Source organism: Aspergillus homomorphus (assembly GCF_003184865.1).
Source record: "Aspergillus homomorphus CBS 101889 unplaced genomic scaffold BO97scaffold_13, whole genome shotgun sequence".
In the NCBI taxonomy this organism is placed as follows: Eukaryota; Fungi; Ascomycota; class Eurotiomycetes; order Eurotiales; family Aspergillaceae; genus Aspergillus; species Aspergillus homomorphus.
In genome coordinates, this window is record NW_020291899.1 from 490077 (window position 1) to 507895 (window position 17819).

General features: G+C 54.0%; 8 protein-coding genes across 8 annotated transcripts; 3 read left to right on the forward strand and 5 right to left on the reverse strand.

Moving 5' to 3' along the window:
* Positions 1-7: 7 nt before the first annotated feature.
* On the reverse strand, positions 8-1769 carry BO97DRAFT_40101 (transcription initiation factor TFIID subunit 7 family protein). The gene has a single exon (XM_025694318.1). The coding sequence runs from the start codon at positions 1591-1593 to the stop codon at positions 94-96; it is 1500 nt and encodes a 499-aa protein (XP_025552644.1). The 5' UTR covers positions 1594-1769; the 3' UTR covers positions 8-93.
* Positions 1770-1945: 176 nt separating this feature from the next.
* BO97DRAFT_442493 (Bromodomain associated domain protein) lies at positions 1946-2593 on the forward strand (the record flags this gene model as incomplete). The annotated part of the gene is made up of 1 exon (XM_025698265.1): positions 1946-2593. One exon carries the CDS (start codon positions 1946-1948, stop codon positions 2591-2593), a length of 648 nt encoding a protein of 215 aa, XP_025552645.1.
* Positions 2594-3107: 514 nt separating this feature from the next.
* On the forward strand, positions 3108-4956 carry BO97DRAFT_404940 (pH-signaling protein PalC). The gene has a single exon (XM_025695072.1). The coding sequence runs from the start codon at positions 3253-3255 to the stop codon at positions 4738-4740; it is 1488 nt and encodes a 495-aa protein (XP_025552646.1). The 5' UTR covers positions 3108-3252; the 3' UTR covers positions 4741-4956.
* A 217-nt stretch (positions 4957-5173) lies between these two features.
* Positions 5174-6094, reverse strand: BO97DRAFT_442495 (putative NADH-ubiquinone oxidoreductase 12 kda subunit). Its single transcript, XM_025698266.1, has 2 exons — positions 5747-6094; positions 5174-5519 (listed from the first exon to the last, which is right to left on the reverse strand). Exons 1-2 carry the CDS (start codon positions 5970-5972, stop codon positions 5431-5433), a joined length of 315 nt encoding a protein of 104 aa, XP_025552647.1. The 5' UTR covers positions 5973-6094; the 3' UTR covers positions 5174-5430.
* A 501-nt stretch (positions 6095-6595) lies between these two features.
* BO97DRAFT_433753 (putative alpha-1,6-mannosyltransferase subunit) lies at positions 6596-8115 on the reverse strand (the record flags this gene model as incomplete). Its single annotated transcript, XM_025697620.1, has 3 exons — positions 6596-7259; positions 7319-7604; positions 7674-8115. The coding sequence occupies 3 exons, from the start codon at positions 8113-8115 to the stop codon at positions 6596-6598; spliced, it is 1392 nt and encodes a 463-aa protein (XP_025552648.1).
* A 1435-nt stretch (positions 8116-9550) lies between these two features.
* On the reverse strand, positions 9551-13123 carry BO97DRAFT_40175 (serine/threonine-protein kinase). Its single transcript, XM_025694351.1, has 3 exons — positions 11908-13123; positions 11440-11840; positions 9551-11390 (listed from the first exon to the last, which is right to left on the reverse strand). The coding sequence occupies exons 1-3, from the start codon at positions 12802-12804 to the stop codon at positions 9617-9619; spliced, it is 3072 nt and encodes a 1023-aa protein (XP_025552649.1). The 5' UTR covers positions 12805-13123; the 3' UTR covers positions 9551-9616.
* Positions 13124-13854: 731 nt separating this feature from the next.
* Positions 13855-15355, reverse strand: BO97DRAFT_404944 (threonine aldolase GLY1). Its single transcript, XM_025695073.1, has 3 exons — positions 15086-15355; positions 14077-15030; positions 13855-14022 (listed from the first exon to the last, which is right to left on the reverse strand). Exons 1-3 carry the CDS (start codon positions 15171-15173, stop codon positions 13916-13918), a joined length of 1149 nt encoding a protein of 382 aa, XP_025552650.1. The 5' UTR covers positions 15174-15355; the 3' UTR covers positions 13855-13915.
* Positions 15356-15824: 469 nt separating this feature from the next.
* Positions 15825-17598, forward strand: BO97DRAFT_343026 (uncharacterized protein; the record flags this gene model as incomplete). Its single annotated transcript, XM_025691692.1, has 2 exons — positions 15825-16105; positions 16161-17598. The coding sequence occupies 2 exons, from the start codon at positions 15825-15827 to the stop codon at positions 17596-17598; spliced, it is 1719 nt and encodes a 572-aa protein (XP_025552651.1).
* Positions 17599-17819: the final 221 nt, after the last annotated feature.

The window sequence follows — 17819 nt, forward strand, 5'->3', positions numbered from 1 at the left end:
CCGTGACGCCTTAATTAATGTGAGAATAGAATTGGTTTTTGCGGCTGTCTGACCAGGCGGCGCCGCGAAGGGGTATCACAGTATACATAAAATTCAATCATCGGCATCGTCTCCCTCTCCGATGGATACCTTCTTCAACGCCAGATCCTGCTTGAGGTCATTGATGCGCTTGGCCAGCTTGCCTTTGAGAATGGCGTTCTGCATCTTCTCCCACTTGACTGTTTCGGACCGGATCAGGGCCTCCAGCTCAACGATTTCCTCGCGCTGCTGCTGGAGCTGGCGCTGTTGCTCCAGTTGTTCTTCATCCATCTCATCTTCTGGTTCTTCATTATCATCGCCGTCCGATCCATCACTTTCATCGCCAGACGTGTCGGCTGCTGGTGTCGAGGGTTTTGTGGCCATGGGCGTACCGGCCTGGTACACGCCAGCATCTGAATGTGGACCGCTCGCAGCACCCGCCGCAGCAGCATCGCCTTCATCTCCGGCGGCCAGGGCAGCCTCCATCTCAGCGGCGAGAGCGTCCTCGAAATCTTCAAAGAGAGCCCCATCATCCATCCCTTCAGCAACCTGGCCCTCCGCGTCTTGCTCCTCCTCGTAGAACTCCTCATCGTAATCTCCATAGTCTCCACTTTGCACAATACCCTCGTTCCGATTCAATGACGCACTATCGACCAGCTCGTAACGAGGAGGGGCTATCGATTGCTCATCCTGATTGATCATTTCCTCCACTGCTTTCTCGACCTGTTCGATTGTCCGGGTACTGACACGCTCACGGAACCGACGCTTCCTGACCCATCGAAGAGGTGGCGCAAGGCCATGCGGATACTGTAGATTCTTGTCGTCCGAAAGGGAAACATCGTCCGGTATCGGATAGTCCATAGCCTCCTGTTCGTTGGCCACCGGACCCAAAACCAGCAGCATCTGGCAGATATCCGCAGACTTGTACCATCCGCGTCGATCCCAACTTTTCATACCCTCGATGATGCATGGCAAATCCACCAGCGCTGCGGCGTATTGGTGATCACGGACTTTGAAGATGGCACGGCGTCCTTCACGAGTAAGCGGCTTGAAGGAGAACTCGGATTGATCGAAGCGACGCTCTGCGATCGCCCGCCGCAGATATTCACAGTCTTCGCCGGGCACCATGCGTAGGATGAACTGTTCTTCGATGGCGGGGTCGATTTCCGTGTCGGACGCTTCCGAGTCGTAGCCAACGCCTGTCGGGCGATTGGGGACCAGCCCCTTGTTCTTGATTCGGATGGATTGCACGCCTGTTTTCTGTTTGGGGATCAGCTTGATACGCTTGAGGCCTGCAGCGGGTGCGGTCGCGACGGCGGCGGAGGGTTCTGATAATGCGGGCCCCTCTGCTGGACGCTTTTTCGACGGTTTCTTCTTCTTTTGCTTCTCATCTTCTCCGGCCCCTTCCGCGATAGACGGTTTCCGAGGGATCTTGAGAGTGATTTTTCGTTGTGGTGTCTCATTGGGCTTGGGAGTCGAAGGAGCAGGCTGGGATGGAGTCGAAGGCGCGGACGCATTCGTCTTGTTCTTGCTGAAGAATTTGAGCTTCAACGATTGACGAGGAGTCTCTGACATGGCGAAAACTATTCCACCAGAGTGGCGGCAAGCCTTAGCTTAGAATTTCCCTTTGAGGCAAAAGACTATCTCGTGGTTGGGGAAAATGGGAGGAGATGGGTGTTATGGCAAGTGGACGACGTAAATCGGTGTAGGCGGAGGGAGGAAGGGAAGGCGGAAGAGCGACACGGTCTGGTTGGATTCCGTTTGCTTGCTCTTCTACTTTCCATCCATCCTCTCTATCTTCCCCCATTTATTCACCACACCACACTGCCTGATCGCTTCACTCAAATCATCTTTTCGCCTGAAGGTGGAAGAGCGATTCGTTTCAATTTGACCTTTCTCCCACTTCACAATCATCGAACTTCGCAACATGTCTGGCTCCAATCTACATAACGCTCTTCTCCGCCCTCCGATCATCCAGATCCTGCGCGCTGCAGGCTTTCACTCGACGCGTCCATCGGTCCTCGACACTCTCGCCGACCTCACTGCTCGCTACATCATGCTCCTCGCCTCATCCACAAGCGCCCACGCAGCCAACGCCCATTCAGCCGACCCCACCCCGGTTCTCGAAGATATCTACCAGGCCTTACAAGACGCAGGAGCTTTGCGGCCGCAGCTACGGGAATGGGAAGAAGAATGGCAAGGGGAAGAGGATATGCGAGGTTTAGAAGGATTTCTGTCGTGGTTCACTGGCCCAGCCAACCGTGAGATCAGACGAATCGCCGGTTTCGTGCCCAGCGAAGGCGACATGGTGGACCCGGACTCCCTCGAGAAAGAGGACTTTTTGACGGCTTTGAAGAAAAAACACAGTAAGACGGGTGAAGAATCGCGATACGCGGGCACCGTGCTGGGAAAGAACGCCGAGGAACACCCGATTGTGATCGAAGGTGGTGCGCCGACCCTTCAGGATTGGGGTTTGCAGATGCGATCCCGTGCACCATACATGGGTGACAGCGACTCGTCTGTCGTGAGCAGCGCGCCGAGTAATCTGTCTGATGGTGAGGGTATGGACGTGTGATGGGCTGCGTCGGAGTGTATCTTTTTCTTAACGCAAGACACTCGTAGGAGGTTTTGTCACTCGCCCTGCTCGAAGAAGTCAATGGCTAGGTCAAGCACGGAGCTTCCTTATGCGACGTTTCAGCCTTCCTACACGTCCATTATCCTGGCTGTCAATGAGACACAGCTGGTAGGTCCAGTTGAAGGGCAATCCTGGTAGCAACAAGCCACTCCACTCGCCATTGCGCCGGGGCCATAAGCTCCTTCGACCTAATACACCGAAGCACAGGAGCCATGACTCCACAAGTGCAGTATGTCTGCCGAAATCGAGTCCAGAGCATGATCGTGAAGCAGCAGGACGATGCAAGCGCAAGAATGCATCTGAGGGATGGTAGGACGACACGGCACGGAGGGTTTCATGTATTTACCTTACTAACGGGCGCAATCTCGAGCCCCAAATTGAGATGAGCTAAATGTCAGTTACGCCTCAGCCCTTTGCGATGAACTCGTATGATTCTGTTCTACGAAGGTAGAGAGCCTAGGCAATTCTTGGCTGGCGGTGGGACATCAAACCGCCAGCGGATCACTAAGTTCCTCCACTCACTCACTCCAACTCCGCTCCTCCCCTCACTTTCTCACTCTCCAAAACAACTCTGCTGAAAAGCACCTCCGCCCACCACCATGGTCTACGCCTTCACTCTCCCAACCACCTCCCACCTCTCGTTCCAGACCTTCCTATCGTCCAGCACACACCCCTCACTCCCACAGGCAGCCACCACCGCCCGCCATGCTTTCCGTCAAGCTCTCAAAACCCACAAGCGTCTACCCCGCGGCCCGCAACAAGACGCGCACCTGTCCACTATCCTAACCACCCTAACAAACTACCTCCCCTACCTGGAAGCCATCTCCAACGGCCTCAGCAGCAAACCCACCGACGCAACCAGCGAAGAGATCGAAATCACCCTGCACAGCGAAATCGTCACCTTCTGGCGCCCGACCCTTACGACCCCACCGAGCACAACCCTCACCCTCAAATCGCGCACCACCTCCCACACCAGCAGCACCCCCAACTCTTCCTCCAGCGGTAACGGCGGCAGCAAATTCCTCAACACGAGCGGCAACCGCCTCCGAGGCGAAGGCATCGACTTCGAGATCGCCTTTGTGCTCACAACACTGGGCTACGTGCTCAGCCTCCTCGCGCACACGGGACTAATGCGGACGCTGTACGCCTCCACGACCCCAACGGCAGAGCAACGCACAACCGCCGCCCAAACAGCGACGAAATACCTCCTGCAAGCCAGCGCAATTCACAACCTCCTCGCCTCATCCCCATCCTTCGCGACAGCCGCCCGCACCAGCAGCCTCGCGTCCTCCATCCCGCAACAAGCACCCACCAGCAGCACCGCAACCAAAACAACAGCCCCTCCCACCCTGCCCGACCTCGACTCCGGAACGCAAACGGCACTGTCCGCGCTCGCACTCGCAGAAGCGACGCTCCTTGCCGTGTTGAAAGACGACTCGTACGTGTTCGCATGCATCCAGGCGCGCAATCCCAAGGACAAGGACTGGATGGTGCGGGCGCCGGAGATTCCCAAGGTGCGGGCGCACCTATTCGCGCGACTGTGTATCCGCGCCGCGGAGTACGCGGAGCAAGCTGCCGCGGGGCTGGGGTCCGTGGTCGGCAAGACGGGGAAGACCGGCGCCATCGAGGAGGAGCTGCTGGGCTATACCCGGGTTCTGGGGCGGGTGGCGCGTGCCCGCGCGTGTCGGTTCTTCGGGGTTGATGCCGAGTTGGCGGGGAAAATTGGCGAGGGGATTGCGTGGCTGCAGGCGGCGAAGGGGGCGCTGGGGGTGAGGAGTCGCGGCGGCGGTGGTGGTCAAGATAAGACGGACGAGAAGGAGGGGTCGAAGAGTAAATTCTCCAAGTTCAAGCAGGGATTCAAGGAGAAGCTGGAGGAGAAGAAGATGGAGAAGGATGCCGGGACATACGGTGGGCATGATAAGAAGGAGCTGGGCCCGGGAGATAATGCGGGACGAGAGGAGGAAGGCCGTGTGATTGAGATGCTGGAGGGCAAGTGGGTGCGGATGAACAATACGGTACGTATACCGTCTTGTTTCCCTGCTTTAGGGATTGTGATGAGGCTGATGCTGATGTCTTGTGCAGATTAACACCCAATTGATACCACCGTCGGCGGATCTCTTGGCGAACCTACCCTCTGGTCGAGATATTCATGCTGCCCCTGGTGCTTATAGGATCCCCTCGCTGGACGAGGAGCAGCTGGTGCGCATGCGAGCGCCGCCCGCGGAGGACGAGTTCGGGCCTGGCAGTGACGTTGAGGAGAGCGACGAGGAGCCTGCTGGTGTGTTAAGGGTGTATACGCCGGGAACGGTGCCAGGGCGGACTGACAGTGCATATTATTGATATGGTTACTTGGTATTGAGCGCAGCATGAGCCGGGCTGTTCACTCTATTTGTGTCTAAAAATCATACCATATGACACCCCCTCCCCTCCCAATACCAAATAATCCTCCCTTTCCTTCCCCGCCTACCCCATCCCCAACCTCAACCAACCGTTAAAGCAAAGAGCAATACAAATCAGAACCACTGCATCTCTAAAAAATCCTCGATATCGAATTTTCCACCCAGGCCCATCGCCATGCATAGCAGAGGCAGGTGTGTAGATAGGTAGGTAGCATAGCTAAAGCAGACAGACAGACACACAATAAAGGAAAAAAGGGGACAAAAAAACATGTAGTACAACCATAAAAAGATGATATAGTATAAACACCACTCTCTACCCCAATCACCAGGAAACGAAAACCCCCTCCCGTCCCCTCCAGCTCATATCACAGAAGTAACTTAAGCGGACTTCTCCTGCGAGAAGTGGTTCTTCTCCTGGAAGAGATAACCCTTGATCTTGCGCTCACCGAGGAGCTCGAAGTATTTTTCTGGACAGACAGAAGCAAGTTAGCATAGGTACGTAGCCCCGGCGAAAGAACGCAAGAATCTATGCTAATCCCATGCTAATTGAGCGAGCCCAGCCCATCCAGCAAGGTAGAGCTCCAGCCAGAGAGATAAGCAAGCACCTCCCCCACAATCAACATAGCCCGTCCCAATCCCAGTCCACCCCAAAGAAACAAACAGAAAAAAGAAAGAGGAAACGGAAGAAACCTACCCCTCAGAACCCCACACTTCTCGAGGTGATTGACGCCCTCGCGCGCATAGCACTTGCCCAGTTCCTCGCCGACCAATCGCGACATCATGCTGCGCACCCACTGCTCGCGGATGATGGCGTCGCGGGCGTTGTGCAGGGCGACGTTGTCCTCGTAGTCGACGCCGTCGTAGGTCGGGGCCACCGTGGGCTTCTTGGCCAGGAAGGCGGCGGATTCTGGGGTGGGCATTTTTATTCTTGATTCTTCGGTAAGAGATTGGTGGTTGTCGACGGGTGGGTGGTCAATTGTCGTTGCGATTGAGATGTAATTTGGTGGAGAGGAAGGAGATGCTGGCTGGCGGCAGTGCGGAGGGTTGCGGTTTGGTCAATTGAATTCCGGAAGTCTTGAGTCTTCGTAGAATGCAATTGGGGGGTTATGATTGGTGGATGGGAAAGCGGTCTGATGATTCTCAGAGAGGAAGTAGGGTGGGCGGGAGGGAGCTTTGGTGCTATTTTGTCATTGGGTGTAGTTTAGTTAACTAACTGCTAAGTGTTGTAGAGCTGGGTTTCATGTATACATGCAAAGTGCATTCGAATGGGTTATATACTGGATTCTACAATATGGTCTATCTGTGGTCAGTTGAAGTTGAAATGCAAAAAAAAGAAACTCGTGGTTGAGTCGCTCATTGAATTCGTATACACATTCAAACACCACAACGCCCTTGCCAATAATATCAAGTCCGACTAATGCACAGAAAGTCCTTCGACCATCGACAATAAATACAGCGCGCCAAACTCCTGACCTCTCATCAGACAGTCAGTCCGTCTCTACCTAGATTCTTGCGACTTCAGTAAACCGCGCGTAGATTGTGGTCACTGCGTGTCCCCCTCCACTTGCGGAAACAGCTTCTCACGCAGCCCATTGAACCGCTCCCTGAGCCGCTCCCATGGTGTCCGATTCAGCCATTTGCTGTACTCGCGGAACCGGTACATCTCACCCCAGCAGTCGCGGCCGAACTGGCAGCCTGCCATATTGACCATGAAATCCCCCTCGTCTGCCTGGTAATGGATCTTCGGGTCGTCCCCATCGCCGCAGGCGCCAGGAGGGAAGGCGTTAATGTAGCGCTGGGGAAGGAAGGCCACACCGCTGCGGACCCACGGTTGTGTGGTATACAGATACTCCAGAGCATCTTGCTCCTTGTGCTCCCACTCCATATGCTTCTGTTCGTACATCACGGGGTCCCACCAGGCATCCAGCAATCGGTCGGCCCAGAGAGAGCGGCGAATGAAGAAGGAGCCGAGGTTGAATCCACCGCAGTCCTGCGAGAGAAGGAAGTTAATCGACGACGTATCGTTATCCCCGCTAGGAGAGAGAGACACCTGATCCAAGTAAGGGTCAGTGGGAGGATGGGTGATGCCGAGAGGGTTGTGGACATTGATATCTCGATAAGCGATCTCGCCAAGACGGTTGAAGATGTGATCCTGCAGTGAGTACGAGTACTCCATGATCCAAGTGTTTAAATCCAACCACCAGAACCTGTAACAAGTTAGCCAACACTATCTCTCCTCATCCCAGGACAGGACAGCGTCGCCTACCACTCGGCATCGGGGTATTTGCGCATCGTCTCTCGAATGATGTCGACCTTCTCCCAGTTCTCGCGCCACTCGTGCGAATAGCGCTTCTTGGCCAGCATGTTGACCACCTCTAGCTCGTAACCCCAGTGCTTGGCGTAATGATCCTTGTTCCAGACGCTGTTGCGCTCGATCGCCCATTCCCGCGCGCCCTTCCACTCCATCACTCCACCCTCGATATTCGACTCCAAGATGATAACGAACTTGCGCCCACCACCCAATGATGACCGTCGGTAGGCCTCGACGATCGCTGTCAGCACCAATCAGTCAGCCATGCTCTGCGTGCGCACATATACTATCCGCGTTTCTTTTTACGTACGTGTCCACAGGAACGAATAACCGAGCAAGAAAACGATCAGGGCTAGTAACAGCCGCGATCGTCTACGTCTAAACATCGCCCTACCAAGCGCCCAGGCGCGCCAGCCGTCAGACGAAGCATACGGGTGTCCCCGCCCGAATTCATCCTTATCGACGTAGCCATTGGGAGATCGTGATCCGACGCGAAAGCGCGGAAGAACCGCGGAGAGCTGGCGTCTTGACCGCGAGAAGAACCCGTTGTTCTTCGTTGCGAAAGATGGATATCCTCGAACCTCATCGCTCTTGGCTTTCGCGGCTGCCCACGATATCCCGCTCGGTCCTAGCGCAGTCGGGGATAGTAAGCCACTGTGAGGCGTAGATGTGCCACTGCCATGTGCGAAGCCGGGGCTGGACCATCCTCCTACCCCCGTCGGGTGGGGAGAGGGTGACCGGGAGAACGACATGGGCGCGGGGTTCGAGGCCGACCAGGATGTGAACGTAGCAATGTCAAGCGAGCACGGCGACTACTTGGGAAGATTCAATCGAGCAAGCAATCGGCGCAACTGTCGAAGATGACGAGCGCGTGGGAAGAGGGATCCCGACTCATGGACAGAAAGGTTAAGAATCAAGGAACAGAAAAATCAGAGCCGGAGCGCCATGAGGGAGAGATATGGTTGACATGAAGGCTACTAGATAACAATAACCAGACCACTTGAAAGAAATTAAAAAGTCAAATTAGTCTGGCTTCGGAGGGACACACAGCGACGGAAGAGGAATGGTAGACAGCCGCTGGCGATCCAGGGACAGGCACAGAAGTTAGAACACAGAAGTTAGAACCCATCCGTGAACGGGTCTGCCCGTTTCCGTCGAACTCAGGGAGTGAGTGATGGCCACTTGTCACTCGCGAGTCGCAACGGTTCATTCGCAAGGGCACACACACGCTAGGGGTGGCCCCAGAAGAACCACACGGTGGGCAGGTTAGGAAACCAGGCTACGGCCATGACGGTCGACATTCACCGGGAATGTAGGTAGGAGGTATGGAGTAAGTGGTTGTGAAATCGGATCGTTCCCTTCCGCGGGCGACATGGTCACCTCACCATCCATGAAACGGACAGACACACAAACACATCTGTGATACAGACAAGAAAGATTAATTAGCTTGTTTCTCCAAGATAATGAGGTTTGGGGGATCGCAGTCGGTGGTTGGTGGGGGTCAGAAGAAAAGGAGACGAAGACTGTTACCAAAGGAAATTAAAACAATCAATGGGGAAGAGCCCCGCCCCTCGTTTGCATTTTCGGTGAAGGGCTCTTTTTTGGCTGGCATTCTTCCGGGTGCGGCAGTTGCAGGATTCAATTGAGGGACCCTGTTTCACTTCTGCCACAGTCTGGATGACCAGGAGCCTCTCAGGATTGCAGTGTAGGTGTTGGTCGAGTGACTGGTGGGCTTCGTACCGACCTCCGTCTGTGTAGTTATTGAAGAAGATGATTGATAGTGCAAATGAAGCTAAGCCAGGCTAAAAAGGCCAGCTCCATCGCACTAACCCAATAGGCTCCACTCCCTCTCCCTGGGGGGTTCGTCTCAGGGTCATTCGGCCCGATAGGTAGTAGTTACTACACCTCAATACAGACACAATACATCAACACTGTTTGTTCCTCGTCAGAAGCTCAAATTGCTATAAGACCTTCTCAGCATATGCAGTAAATGTACAACAGAGTATTTTGATATCGAGATCACAGGAGGTTTTATGTCATCTTGCTTTTCGTCTTCGCCATCCAATCGTAGTTCCGTATCATGCACAATCAGTCGTAAGCGACCAGTCCCAGTTCCCTTGAATCCAGCACAATATCCAACCCAAAAAGTATGCCACATCTTTCCAAAATTATATAAAACACCTGGTTGTTGCATGGTACGAATCCTATCACTCACTTTTGACTCAATCCAACCCGGCCAAACAAATAAGCCTCTTACTTTTTCCCATAGTCTTTCCGCATCGGCAGTTGGTTAACAGCCTTTTCCTTGGGCATCAACACTTTGCGAATCGTGAAGCCCTTTTCATCTTCTGGTCGTGGACGCGCGCTGTCCCCATGGTAGAACTCGCACTCGAATTTCAAAAATTTGTTTCGATGTTGATAGACGGTAATGACGTCGCCTGTATACAGCTTGCCGAAGTGGAACCCTTCCCGGTTGTTGTTGTCTCCCTCAGGCCCGCGCCGTAGCTCAGTGCCATTTACCCATATACATTTGCGTGTCTTGGTGGAGAGAATAGCCATTACTCCCGGAACACTCATCCAGTCAAGGCCTTCCGCAATTTTGGCCTCGATGGCCGGCGCCCAGAAGGTCACCTCTAAGGCATATGCAGGAATCCGGGTATCCATCGGTTCGGGGTAACAAATGGTGGCTTGCGGTCCGCGGCCCCAGGAAGTCATTCGGGTCTCCAAACGAAGGGTGAGATCGAATATCGATCCTGGGAGCGTACTTAATCTACCAAGGAGAGGCCGAGGCTCTTTTCGTGAAGGCATAGGTTGTGGGACCTGAAGTGGCACGTCGTCTGATAGAGGATCCGGTTCTAAAGGCGGTTCCGGAGGTTCTGGTCTCTTGGCTATGTCCGGAAGCTGCTTTCCTGTTTTGGCATCGATCGTATTTGCCAACTCGATACTGAAAATTTCCACCTCGCCACTTTGGGCCTCAGGCTCTTGGCTCTTCTGCTTTGATACAGGCTCTCTTGATAAAGGCTCTGGACTTGACCCGTCACTGGCAGTGTCAGGCATGGGCAGCTCTATTCGTCGACTGAATATGGTCGAAGGCTTTGGGGTCTCCTCAACAACATCGGTCCGCTTTTTGGTGCTCGAGGGTGGCTTGACCGGGTCGCCTATGCTCGCTTTAGTTGGCGGTTCCTGTGCCTCGGCGCCCTGGGGTATGGGACTCGATGTGCCAGGGTGCCGTGAGTTCACGTTCAGCTGCCCAATAAGTTTCTCAGCTCCCATCAAGCTAGGTGCAGATCCGGCAATGGGGTTTTCCGGGAGGGAGAGGATAGAAAATAGGCTGTTGCCGTCGCTTATCATCGACTCACCAGTTGAAGACAAAAAGTCATTGACGCTGTAGTCATCGCCGTCGAACGCCTCCACATTGTTCCCTAACGCTTGGGAGCTGTGAACAATCGATGGAGTGATCTCACCGAAAAGGCGTTTTGGCGTGGAATGTGCCACTGGCTGAAGCGACGCGAAGCTCTCAATCTCCGGCAGCGACGGGTAATGAATATCGACCGGAGGAAAATCGAGTTTAATTTTCTTTGATTGAGCCAGGTCGCTTCCCTCTTCATCTAGGATCTTAATCGCTTTGTCGTTGAGTGAAAGCTGGGAAGCGTCCAGCTCATCTTCAACATCCTCGCCGATGTCTGAAAGGCCATCGGAGACACCAGTGTTGGCTTCGTCGTCCTCGTATTGGTCGGTATCTGGGACATCTGCGATCCATGGATGCCGGAAACATTGCTTCTCATTCGGTCGAGAATGGGGATCACGATTCAAGAGTCGAGCGACAAAGTCGATCCCGTCTTCGGAGATCCCAACATTACGAAGCTGACTGTAATCGGCGTCCTCGGTCATGATGATTCTAAGCATTTGGGCTCCCCTGTCGTCACCTCGTGGAGCGAAGGGGGGAACTCCAGCGAGTAAGTGGAAAAGGACAGCGCCCAGCGACCACATATCGACCGACTGACCGTATGGAGACGTTTTGGGAGGCCTAAACATTAGTACTTCTGCGAGAACGAGATCGAAATCATTCCACTTACGGGTCACCCAGGCGGCGCCGTTTCTTAATTTCCCCCCGCCGATAAGTCTCATACTCAGGATATACCTCAGGCGCACAGTATAGAAGAGTACCACAGAAGGTCCTCAAGAAGGTCTCCTCCTGAACAACTTTGGATAAACCAAAATCCGATAACTTGACCGTCAGGGGATCAAAAGAAGAGATCAGGATATTGTCTGGCTTAATGTCACGGTGCGTGATCTTGCGGGCGTGAAGGTATTGTAGGGCATGCAGGATCTGACGGGCCATAGGCTTCACCATGTCCTCTGAAATGTTTCCATGTGACTGCAAGTAGGTGGACAACTCGCCACAAGGGACGTACTCCATGATGATGTAGATCCAACGGTCGTGTTCATGGTGGTCGATATATTGCACGATGTTAGGCTAAGAGACACGAGCGGTTAGCTGTGCTGATTCAATATGATGTCAGTAGGAAAACGAGAATCATTACATGTTTCAAATCCCTCATGATCTGCATTTCATTATCAACCTTCTTGTCGAGTATGCCATTTTTTATGAACCGTCGCTTGTCGAGCTCTTTGGCGGCATAGACAGCCCCATGCTGTTTTGTAGCGAGCTTATAGACCGTAGCGAAGGCACCTTTTCCGATCTGACCGGTAACATTGTACGTTGACCCTCCAGACCAGTGCATCCCATAGGTGTTTAGGCCCGAAAGCTGCAAGGCCGGTGCGGGTGTGGCGCGAGAATTCCGAGTCTTACCGGGCTGTTGAGGCTGAAGCTTGGAGATTCGATCGAAGTAGCGTAAGATGTTCTCGGTGTATTGCATCATGTAACCATCTCGGGAGGGAATGCGGACAATGAACCGGAGCTCATCTGAGGAGTTATCTCCATTCATGACTTGGATCACTGACCCATTCACCAGCATGCGGCTTTTCTCTTTCTGATTTTTGCGAAGGCGGCAATTGTCCACGATAGTGCCGTTCGTGGAGGTATCTTCGAGCATGAGGATGCCGTCCTGGGTCAGGAAGATGCGAAAGTGTGTATTGGAGATCCGCCCCATCTCGCCCTGTGGGGTGAGCAACAGATCGGAGCGAGCCGAATTTCGTCCAAAGAAGAAGCCGGAACTGGGGCTGACCACTTGAGATGACAGCCGAAGAGCGAAGTCTAGAGCGGCGGTGTCGGAGCACTCATAATCTAGCTCATGTCTTTGCCAGATGTGTTGGGGACTCTGGCGGGCGGTTGCTGCCACCGCTTCATGAGCTGCAGGCGAATTGGGGTGTAAGATACAGATGATATCCGTCACATCATCCTCAAGTAGACCCGAATTGTTGTAGCCAGCACGGCGAGGGTCCGTACACGGCTGGGTTGATTCCTGAGTTGCCTCCATTTGTGATGACAAAAGCTTGCAATGTGTGATTTGGAACGCGTAGATGGTGAGATATCTGAATGTGGGGTAGAGATGAAGTGAAGCTATAGACACAAAAAGACTGGGAATGAAAGATAGTTTGCTAACGTTTAGTCGTGAACATGCAAGGAAAGATATGCGTAACCAAGGCGATTATCAACACGGCTGATTCGCACAGCTGCATCCAGGTATAAGCCTCTGAGACATGCGCTTTCCCATTCTATGTGTGCGTTTGAAGATCCAAAGCGCCAAGTGCTCTTACCTCGTGAAAAACCAAGAACTAGCACCTATTTGCACGATGCGAAGTCTTGATTATCCCGGGGCAGACCCTCAAATGCCAAAAAAAAAAGTTTGTCCACGACGGAGAACCCTGCCTTGTTAGTTACGATGGTTCGAAAGCAAGGTGGAAATGTATGATGTATCGCGCGCTGCCCCGAAAACCAGCAAGACCGAAACGGTGTGTAGTCAAGCTGTAGCGACTCGAGATTCAGCGGACTCGGGAGTGATGTACGTTAAGCCCCTCGATAAATTTGCGAAGCTGACTCATTGAATCAAGGAGGGAAGGGAGCGATGTCAAACGGGCTCTAAGATCGGCATATGCGAGACTTCATTTATCCATATCTATGAACAGCCATGAACCATTGTTAGTCAAGAAGTCGCTCGATCAACAGTACGCTGCAGGGAAAGGAAAACCGAACTCACACAATTGATGTGCTCCCCGCCGGCCACCCAGTCACTGCAAGTCCGGGTTGCTGCAATGGTTTCAGCTTTGAGGGCGGAGCCAACAAATCGAGACGAGACAAGAGGCTGTCCGGCAGGCGTCGTCGTCGGAGAAACATGCAGCAAGGCGAGAGGCAAGACAAGGCTGGGGGGCTTTGGCACTACCGCTAAGTTGTTTGGTTATTTTGAGCTCCGTCGAGAGCCCCAGGCATCAACCCAAGCCACGGGTGCGCTAATCGGTGCCTGGCCAATGGGAGTCGCGGCCTGATAGGCGGGCGGCAGTCCAAACAGAGATGATTTGTGGATGAACCCGGCAGCTATATTGGCAACTGCTAAAGTACATGTAGTGAATTCATTTATACACAGTCTGGTCTCATCGCGTGCCATATGGTTTACTTTGATCAGTACTACGTTGATGATTACCACTCAATGCTTTGTTGAAGACTTGTTCCAGCCGAGCAATGGCCTCCTCGGATATCTCTGCACTGAAGGTTATGACTTGAAAGATGACCATGACAAGACAGGAAGACTTACGATAATGAACGACAATCCGATTGCCTGACATCTTTAGACCCTTTTCCTGAGCGATCGTTGAGATATCATTCGGCCCCAGTCCAGAGGCCTCGAGATCCAGCCACACCATGTTCGTCTCTACTGGGTGCGCGAGCTTGCCCCCCAGGCTAGTCCATAACTGAGCAACCTTCTTTGCTTTCTGGTGCGTTTCCAGAAGCCTGCCTTGCTTGCCATGAGGGTCAGGCCCGAAGGTCTCTTCCATGGCGACTCGGGCGGCCGCAGCCAGCACTCCTGCTTGGCGTACCCCTCCTCCGAGGGTCTTCCGGAACCACCGAGCCTTTTTGATGAAACCTGTGGATCCCACGACGATACTGCCGATAGGGGCCCCGAGACCCTTGGAGAAGCACAGACTCACACTATCGAACAAGGTAGTGTAGTCTGGTAAGCTACCTGCCCCAGACACTACAGCTTCCCACAGTCTCGCACCATCCAGGTGTACTTTGATGTCGTTCTGATGCGCCCACTCGGTGATTTTCCGCGCTTCTGCAAGTGGCATCACCATCCCATCCAGGGTGTTCTCGAGACTGATCAGTTTTGTGGGACAATGGTGGATGTCATCGTCTAGAACGGCATGCTTCTGAATGTCCTCCAGAGTAAGATACGTGCCATTCTTTGGCACAATAGGGAGGACGGTCGCGCCAGTCAGGGAGCTGACGCCGCCTGCCTCGTAGCAGAAGATGTGAGCACGATGATCACATAGCACCGAGTACGGAGGCTCCTTGAGATGGGTGCGGATGGCGACCTGATTGCCCATGGTGCCAGACATTACCAGCAATGCACTCTCATGTTGCGTTCGCTCAGCCACGTATGCTTCCAAATCATTTGTTGTCGGGTCTTCGCCGAAAACGTCGTCGAGTAAAGTGGTCTGGCAGATGGCTTCTAGCATTGCGGGAGTGGGCTTGGTCATGGTATCGCCTTTTCCACCCAATTCAGCAAAATACACGCGTCACAGCGCTGTCGATCAACTTACTTCTGAGATCGAACTCGGCTGCGCCAGCACCCTGCCACGTGCTGGGTCTGCTGCCACCGCCATGCGAGACGGTTGATGTGTTGGCCATCGCTGATCGAGGAGGGTATGCGATTCGGGAAAAGGAAACCAAGGGCCTCTGAACGGATGGCGCTCGGAGGAAAAGGCGGGTGAGATATCTCATCAAGGCTTATTATACCCGCCACAGAAATGGCCAGAGATAAGAAAAGGGATTTGCAGGAAGCCAGACAGTCGTTAGCCTGTTAGTTAGAGACTAAGAGTAAGGGAGGGGGGATTGACAGTCAGCCAGCCCATTGCGGGGTGCCCAATCCTCTGGGCAAAAACCTCCGACCAGCAAGAAGCCATTTCGAGGCAGAGGGGCTCCAGTCGGCCCCCGATCGGGACTTGTAGAACTCCATGTAACACGTCCGGGTCAGCCTATGACGCCACGCCAAACGCGCGCTGCTCTTATCGATAGTCCCAGTCAGGAAAAGTCGACCCGCCAGCGTGTCTCCAGTCAGTAGCTGAGTCAGCAGTCGAGATCCCTCTGGATCTTTGCGGGCAGGTTTGCGCCCTGAAGGAGGGAAACGTCTTGTCTTAACTTGCAACACCGACACCGACACCGCACCGACACCGACACACGCGAGTACTCTGCGCTACAGCGAGCAACACAAACGATCCCTTTCTGGCGTGGGTGCCACGCATCCCCCTCCTCCTCTTCTTCAACACCATGGCCGCCACCATGGATCTTTCGCGACTGACTCGACCCGCGATCCTGTGCCAGTGCTCGCGATGCTCCAGCTCTCTCGCCGCGTTGGAGAACGAGTGGGCGAAGCTTTCGAATTCCTATTCCATAGCCGCCGGGTGGCTGAGTGTCGAGTTGCATCGCATTTCCATTTCTTCGGAGAAGAAGCAAATACCCCAAACCTCGGAGTTGAGCAAACTGCGGGGTCGCATCTTGCAAGAAGTCTCCTGCAAACTTTGCCAGCAGAAGTTGGGAGCGCTGTGCGCACTGGATAATGGGTAAGAAATGGATCGAGCTGAAACTGTCGTGTCTGAGCTAACAGTGGCCCTGAAGCCCGAACATTTTTTGGAAGCTCTCAAAGGTGTCGTTTAGGGAGATCGTGACCATGCGGACAGTCGAACCTACCTTCAAAGATGGAGCCCTTGAACGCTTAATATCCCCGACTCCGGAACAGCGACGGGACCGGACCTCTATCCAGCCCGGCGCTTTAGTGCCGACCGGATCGACGGAGCTCGAAAGCTATGGCATCTCGGTGGAACAGCAGATTCAACACCAAGGTCTGAGCCTCGATCACATCTCTAGCTCGGTCAGCAACCTCCATGATACCATGTTCGAGTTGAAACATGCGTTCACCGCCCTCCGCATCGAGTTGAATGGTCCTGGTCGCTTCGCCCCGGATATGAACAACCCCGCTAGCAAGGACCTGATGATCGCAACGGTACTGAAGGAACTCCGCTCGAAGTCGGAGGAGATCGAAAGACTGAAACTGGAAATCGAGGCCTTGAAGTTGAGGAGCCGCTATGCGGAGGAACAGCAGTCCTTCAGACAACAAGAACAACAACAACCCTCGCTACCAATCTTGACCGTTGCTGAAATGCTGCCGGAAGTACGCAGTCCAGGACTATTACAAGGCAGCAGAAAACGGCCGTGGCCGGACTCGTTCCCAAGTGGCCGGACCCAACCCATTGGGGACTCATTCGATGATGACGAGGATGACGATAGTATCGGTGATTTCGCGCTCGATGGCAGGACGACCATACCTCCGGTCAAAATCCCACTCAAAGACCCACCTCACCATACCTCAGAAACGATTCACACAACCGACACGACGACACGCGACCCAAGCCCTTCGACATCGCCCAGGTTGCGCATTGAAGTCAGTAACTCAAGCCACCAAACTCCACACTACGACCACGCCATGGATGGGAATGGGGAAGCGTCCACAACCTCACAGCAGTCAAGGGAGGCAATCGTCAAGCGTCCCCGACTGGCCCAGCAAGCGGACAGGGGCTCCTCCAGCGCGAAGAAGATAGGGCGGCCCCGCAAATCATTCAGCCAGACCACCAGACCTGACATCCTCTCCAACCTCAAACCCTCGCCCCTGAGCGAGCAAAACACGAATAATATCAACGGCATCAAGAACCACAAGGAAATCGCCCCTCCTCCCGCCGCCAGCCCGAGCGATCAGGCCCCCAGTCAAGAACCTCGTCGGACCCGCTCCCGGAGCCTCCGACGACGGCAATCTGCAGGTACCCTGTTCTCAACAACACAAGAGCAAACACCCGCTGCCGGCCCGCCGAACGGCGAACCGCTGGACACGACCGAGCCGAACCCACCGAGTGCCGGCAAAGAAAACCCCGAGGTAGCCATGAGCGGCGTGCAGAAGACCGAATCCAGCGAGAAGCGCAAGGCTCAGATGGCCGCACGCGACAACATAGTCCGACTGGCTATGCAACGCGAGGAGGCCATGGAAACGGATACTTCCCGATGAAGGATGGGGATTGTGTTAGGCTGCCTCGCATCCCCTTAGCGAAACAATGCATGCTTTTCAATTTACTTCGAGTTTGGCCTTCCTGGGCGCACTATACTGTTTTTTTCCCCCCATCTCGAAAGGTGTTCCTTCGGCTACTCGATTACTGGCGTATTGGTGGATGGGCGGTTGGGTGTGGGTGGATAAAGCTCCGCGGAGCTGATTTAGTATCTAAACTGTAT

Bases quoted from the DNA above. Each gene is read 5' to 3' on its own strand.
- BO97DRAFT_404940 (XM_025695072.1), top strand. From the start codon at position 3,253: ATGGTCTACGCCTTCACTCTCCCAACCACCTCCCACCTCTCGTTCCAG.
- BO97DRAFT_40175 (XM_025694351.1), bottom strand. From the start codon at position 12,804: ATGGAGGCAACTCAGGAATCAACCCAGCCGTGTACGGACCCTCGCCGT. The intron at 11,841-11,907 runs GTAATGATTCTC...CGTGTCTCTTAG, and splicing joins TCATGAGGGATTTGAAACAT to CCTAACATCGTGCAATATAT. The intron at 11,391-11,439 runs GTAAGTGGAATG...ACTAATGTTTAG, and splicing joins CGGCGCCGCCTGGGTGACCC to GCCTCCCAAAACGTCTCCAT.
- BO97DRAFT_442495 (XM_025698266.1), bottom strand. From the start codon at position 5,972: ATGCCCACCCCAGAATCCGCCGCCTTCCTGGCCAAGAAGCCCACGGTG. The intron at 5,520-5,746 runs GTAGGTTTCTTC...CTGTCTGTCCAG, and splicing joins GAAGTGTGGGGTTCTGAGGG to AAAAATACTTCGAGCTCCTC.
- BO97DRAFT_404944 (XM_025695073.1), bottom strand. From the start codon at position 15,173: ATGGCCAACACATCAACCGTCTCGCATGGCGGTGGCAGCAGACCCAGC. The intron at 15,031-15,085 runs GTAAGTTGATCG...TGGGTGGAAAAG, and splicing joins AGCCGAGTTCGATCTCAGAA to GCGATACCATGACCAAGCCC. The intron at 14,023-14,076 runs GTAAGTCTTCCT...CCTTCAGTGCAG, and splicing joins TCGGATTGTCGTTCATTATC to AGATATCCGAGGAGGCCATT.
- BO97DRAFT_40101 (XM_025694318.1), bottom strand. From the start codon at position 1,593: ATGTCAGAGACTCCTCGTCAATCGTTGAAGCTCAAATTCTTCAGCAAG.